The sequence below is a fragment of the Lactuca virosa genome, chromosome 8 (assembly GCF_052849685.1).
Source record: "Lactuca virosa cultivar CGN04683 chromosome 8, Lactuca_virosa_CGN04683_v6, whole genome shotgun sequence".
In the NCBI taxonomy this organism is placed as follows: domain Eukaryota; kingdom Viridiplantae; phylum Streptophyta; class Magnoliopsida; order Asterales; family Asteraceae; genus Lactuca; species Lactuca virosa.
Genome location: NC_136433.1, coordinates 95,201,800 through 95,207,831, shown reverse-complemented (window position 1 = coordinate 95,207,831; position 6,032 = coordinate 95,201,800). Strand labels below are relative to the sequence as shown.

The window sequence follows — 6,032 nt, the reverse complement described above, 5'->3', positions numbered from 1 at the left end:
CTAGTTTTTGAATATATATGAAAAAATGAAATGTTTTATAACATTTAATATAAGGTAATCTATTAAAACGTAAATATAAAAAACGCATTATTGGGATATTTTGTTAAAATCACTTACATTCTACAAATTACAAAATCTGTATTTTTTTAATTAATTGAATATTACTGTAATTACATAAAAATATCGAATATAGTAGTTAAGAAAAAAAAAATAACAGAATAAATTCTAGTGGCATCTCTTGGGAAAAAGAGACCTCACATGCATTAATCTTCTATAAATACACCCTCCACCCCTTTACTCCTCTTCTCATACTTTCCCATTACTCTCCATTCCAAAACCCACAAACGCTACTAATTTTCCACTCCAAAACAACTTGGGTTTTCTTCAGTTCCTCATAAAGTTTTTATCTTTCGATCATCCAAAAGTTTCTTCAAAATTTTCTTGGAAAAAAAAACAAAATTTATTCTGTTTTTTTCTGTTCTGATCGATCGATCAACATTGTGATCAAATGGCCTCCACAGTGTGTCAAGGTTTGCAATCTTGCCTGGAACCTCCTCTAACAGAATCAACGGTTTTAACCCACAAATCGTCTTCAAAACCTTCCCAACTGCATCAAAAACCGAATACCGAAGCAAATTCTGTGACAGGCGATAAAAATGGTGAGAGAGTTAGCAAGAACAATGGGTTCAGTTTTTTTAATGTTCTTGAAAACCCGTCTTCCAATAGTAATTTTAAAAATGAGGAAGTTTATGTTCATCCAATGGTGAAGCTTTCTGCTTCGACATTAAGTTCGATGAGCTTAGAAATGTGTACGGAGAGTTTAGGTACTGAAACTGGGAGTGATGTGAGTGAAAGCAGTGATGAGCTTAACTGGGAGGAGAGAGAGATGTTTCGGTCAAAAGCTAGGAATTTATACCGGAAAGTGGCGAGCCGGAGCCACCGTGGAGGCTTTCCGCCGCCGTTGACCTCCATTAGTGGCTCAGATGGTACTGTGAAAGTGAGCCCTCACAGGGAAGGTGGCCGGTTGGTAATCAAAGCTGTGAGTGTTTCTGACTGTGGTACAAAGTTTGAAGCAGAACGTACGGATGGGAGACTTAGGCTGTCTCTGTCGAAGGACTGTTGTGAAAATGTTGAAACTGGGAGGGCTAATAAGAAAAAGGAAGGTGGTGAAGAAGAATCTTGTGATGGTGACGTGGAAGATGGTGGGTGGTGGTGGGGGGTAGATGGACGTAACTCAAACTCAAAACGACCAACTCGGGTAGCAGCAAACTCGTTCGATCAAGAGTCGACTGAGTTTAGGTTAAGGAGTTGCAAAGACGGTGGAAACGGGAATAAGGGAATAGGAAACTGGAGTTTGTTTCGGCCGGTGGTCATATCTTAAACATGAAAATGGCGATCATCTTCACAATTTTCATTAATAGTAATCGTCAGCGAATAACTATTGATCCAGAATGTGTTATCAAGACCGTTGTTTATGATTATATTGGAAGCCGAGGACTAATTTTCACGGGTCATTAAATAATACCACGTGTATGGTGCGGATTTAAGTTAATATCGTCATGTCATGTGTATTTATTTTGTGGATTATTTAATATATAATCTAATGTGTATTTATTTTGTGGATTATTTAATATATAATCTAATGATAGGTTTTTATGGATGATTAATTGAACATATCAATATAATTTTCATGAATTTAGTGTTTATTATTATTATTATTATTATTATTATTATTATGGTTAATGACTTGTAAGAGTAATAAATCATGCACCATATACACATTTAATCATTAAAAGTTATTTTACATAATTTTACTATTAAACTTGTTGTTCAAAATATACCATTATTACTAGGTATTTTAGGCTTGATCGGTTTCCGACGATCCAGACATCTCCATTAAATCTCCGGCTACCGTGAATTTTCCAATGACCATATTCTACATCTCTCAATTTTGATATCTTTTCGGAGAAGAACACATGATCTAAAAAAAATAATTTCTTGAACACACATGTAAAAATGATTTCTTAAACATGATTTCCAAAACAAAATGAGCGCAACATATTTTTGGAGATGAACAAGTTATCTGCAAAAAAAATTCTTGAAGATAATTATACAAAAACGTTGAACATGGGTATTCAAAAACGATTTTTTCTTAAACGCAATAATTGATTTTAAAACCATGTTCAATGGCAAAAATGATTTCAAGTTTGTGTTCAATGACAAAAAAATATGTTAACGTCATAGGAGTCATTGGAGAAGATGACGGTAGATGTCATCGGATGTGTAAAAAACATGTTCGTCTACAACACTCGCTCATAATGATATATTTTAAACATAATTTCCAAGTTAAATGACAAATTGTTGAATCATGAAAAGTATGAAAAGTGAACCTCTAGCAATCACTCAAGATCCGAAGTCAGCTGAGTCCGAGATAAGTCCAAGATGAGTAGATGTTCCAAGATAAGAAGATCATTCCGAGATGAAGTGCAATTCCGAGTGTAACAAACCAAAAATCAGGGGTAAAAATTTCGTTTTTATAATAGTAAAAACATAGTTATTTTTTAAATCCGAGCATTCCAAAAACATTGCTTAATTGAAACAGTTATCAGAGTTACATCCCAAAATCACATGATACGGAAAACACGGGTGTGTGCGCTGCGATCAAGCCGGATTCTTCCTTTCCAAACTGATGATACCTGAAACCATAAACAAAATTGTAAGCACGAAGCTTAGTGAGTTCTCCAGAGCATACCTCACACAATCCACATAATCACATAATCCATGTTAGCTATAAAAGCAACATAAACCCCATCAATCACATAATCCATATTAGCTACAATATAGCTACATAAACCACATAAGCCATGCATACAACATATAGGGATGATGTGGGCTCCCCCAGGGTCTTACTCCGGGATGAAATGGGTTCCCTATATGGTCTTACACCTAAGTGCCATGGGCTCCCCCATGGTCTTTAATAGGAAAGCCATGGGCTCCGCACATGGTCTTACATCCAAGTGTCATGGGCTCCCCCATGGTCTTTAATAGGAAAGCCATGGGCTCCCCACATGGTCTTACATCCAAGTGCCATGGGCTCCCCCCATGGTCTTTAATAGGAAAGCCATGGGCTCTCCACATGGTCTGACATCCAAGTGTCATGGGCTCCCCCATGGTCTTTCATACAGGTATACCACATATACAACTAGCATACCTCCTAGCATATAACCAACTAACATGCCACATAACACTACATCAGCTAGTGTACCACATATCATAAAATGGGCCGGCCTTGGTGCCTTAGACCCATTGGTATGGTAAAGAGACTCACCTCAAATGCAGAAGCTTCCCGAATGACATCCTTAGCTGCTGCCCCCCCCCCCCCCCCCCCCCCCCCCGGCTTCACGAGCTGCCAATACCAATCAATATACCCAATTAGCAATTGGGTTCCTTACTATAATCCTTAATCCATACATGGGGTAAAATGACCATTCTACCCCTGGCCCAATATGATCCAAAACTGAGGCCCAAGCCCAATACTATACTGTCCATAACTCCATTAATGGACCTAATCCGAGAAGGCCCAATACCAAAAAGGCCTAAAATACTGAATGGTCAACCCTAGTCAACTCCTGGTCAACAGTCAACAGTCAACAGTCAAGATCAACAGTTAATGTTAACCCAACTCGTCGAGTGCATCTAGCAACTTGTCGAGTTCCTTCGGTGTTCAGAAACCGGGAAAAACTCTAGCCAACTCGCCGAGTCTGCTCAGTATCCAGAAAGCGGGAAAACCTGACCTAACTCGTCGAGTTGCCAGGGCAACTCGTCGAGTTTCCCCTGTCTCAACATATTCATCCCCTTCCTAGTCGAATCTAAAGCCCCAAACTACAGATCCAACCCCTTAGGGTTAAGATACCATGTAAAGTTGCTAACTTTACATTCATGCAAAGCATTAAAGGCTAAAAACACTTAATCAAAGCTTATCAAGGGACTTAGAGCATGAAGGAGGGCCAATACTTGATAAAGTTGGCAACTTTAAGTCCCCAAAGGCCCTGAGATGTCCAGATCTAAAGTCATATCTTCATATCATGCTCAAAACCAAGAATGGTCCCAAACTAGGCTAATAATGGCCATAAGTTTTCATAGAATAAGATCTAAGCAATGGAAGGTCAAGGTTTCGACTTTATACCTTAAAATGGTTGCCACAGCAGCTTAGACACCGGATCTACAGCCTCTCCCTTCAGCCATGCACCGACCACTTCAAGTTTCTTCACATAAACACAAAAAAAAACACTCCTTAAGCCCTTACACACTCAAAATTGGAGATGAGACACGATATAGGGTTTCTCTGGACAAAGGGGTGATAAGGGAGGCTACAAGTGAGGCTTAAGGCCTTTAAATAGGGTACAAATCCTGAAAATTAGGGTTTTCCTTTACAGCATCAACTCGTTTAGTTGGGGCCTTCCAACTCGTCGAGTAGACCTCAAATGATGCGCGACTGAAGAGATCTCTACACGACGAGTTGGAGCCTCCTAACTCATCGAGTTCCCTACAAAACTCAAAACTTAATATATTTATTCCATACTTGAACCAAGAGTTACAAATCTCCCCCACTTGAACTAGACTTCGTCCTCGAAGTCTTCTGATGCACAGGGTCCGGATACCGCTTACATGTCACTTCCTCTAACCTCGCCATCTTGTTCTTCCAGGTCCTCGCTTTCTGCTCGATAACTGATGCTAACTTCTCTACATGATGCAGGTGTTCCTTATCCTGAATATCGACCAAAGGAACCGCAACTGAATCATTGTCCATCCACTTACGTGGCTGAGACATAATATGCACTATGAATCAGTCTCAGCTTCCGCAACAGTTACACGATGCACCCCTCGCCAATCGGGGCCAAATCCTGACATAATCACTATACATGGCCTTCAGCCCTGCTTCCCGAACCCGGTGTCACCCCTTAAGGCTAAGCCTTGAGAGTACTTAAACCTCGATAAAACTTGAGTATCCAACTCTCACCAATAACCGACCACCCGTTCTGAACCTAACGAATACCGACACTTGACATCCCGAGAGATGTAGCCGTCACCCCGAGCATTCAATGACCTTTTAAAAGCAACAAAACCCATCCACACCAGACTCGCTCCAAACCTGATGGAAGATAACTCCTTCCCTTCTTGAGAGGAACTACTTCTGCTTTCCCGGTACTCGAATTCTTACATTAGTCTGGCTCTCTGACAGACTTCCTATTCTGAAACAGTATCAAAATTTTCTCCAGGAATGATTGACCGACAAACACCTCCACTCCTGATTATCTTGGTGTTACCAACTGAATGAATTCACTTACCATAACCAGATGCAAAATGCCCACATCTGGAATACCGGGTTCCTGTCCGGTTGCTGAACCAACGGGCAACCTCACACTTGCCACACGCGACCTCCGAAGGATACCTTGTCTAGCAATAACCGCCCTAGCTATGCCGCCACTCATGGTTCCATCAATCCTTCTGATACATTCGATCATAATAGCCTAACAACACGTCGCCACCGAATCCAATACAAAAGTGAACGCTACCTGCATAACGGTAATCTTACCTCATTCCCGGTCTTCTTCAACCTGCCGTTTCCTGATTCCAACATGTCGTGGCTCTATTACAGGTAGAACCAGCCCGAGACACATCACAATGGCTTAAGCTACCATTGAACCAAACCCATTCATTACCCTGGAATCCTGCATTTGATGCCCTTGACATATAGATGTCCCAAATATCATCTCACTGGAACGAAATCCTGCACTGATCACGTGCGAACTCCGATTCGGGATCTCACCCAAAACCGAATCGATACTCCGTTCCTACCCCAAGATCCATAAATATGCATTTGCAAAATGCACCACAACTACCTAAATACCAACCCCTTTACCAATCTGATAGATTGGTATGCCCAAACTATCTTCGGGACTTCCAATCTCGCACCTGGTCCAACCACCAAGTTCCCAAGAGTCAACAACCGGGTCACCCAGCCTAGACTC

General features: G+C 40.8%; 1 protein-coding gene across 1 annotated transcript; it reads left to right on the top strand.

Annotated features, from left to right (window-relative positions):
• Nucleotides 1–309: 309 nt before the first annotated feature.
• On the top strand, nucleotides 310–1,660 carry LOC145128479 (uncharacterized). Its single transcript, XM_079063268.1, has one exon. The coding sequence runs from the start codon at nucleotides 509–511 to the stop codon at nucleotides 1,379–1,381; it is 873 nt and encodes a 290-aa protein (XP_078919394.1). The 5' UTR covers nucleotides 310–508; the 3' UTR covers nucleotides 1,382–1,660.
• The last annotated feature ends 4,372 nt before the right edge of the window (nucleotides 1,661–6,032 follow it).

Bases quoted from the DNA above. Each gene is read 5' to 3' on its own strand.
- LOC145128479 (XM_079063268.1), top strand. From the start codon at position 509: ATGGCCTCCACAGTGTGTCAAGGTTTGCAATCTTGCCTGGAACCTCCT.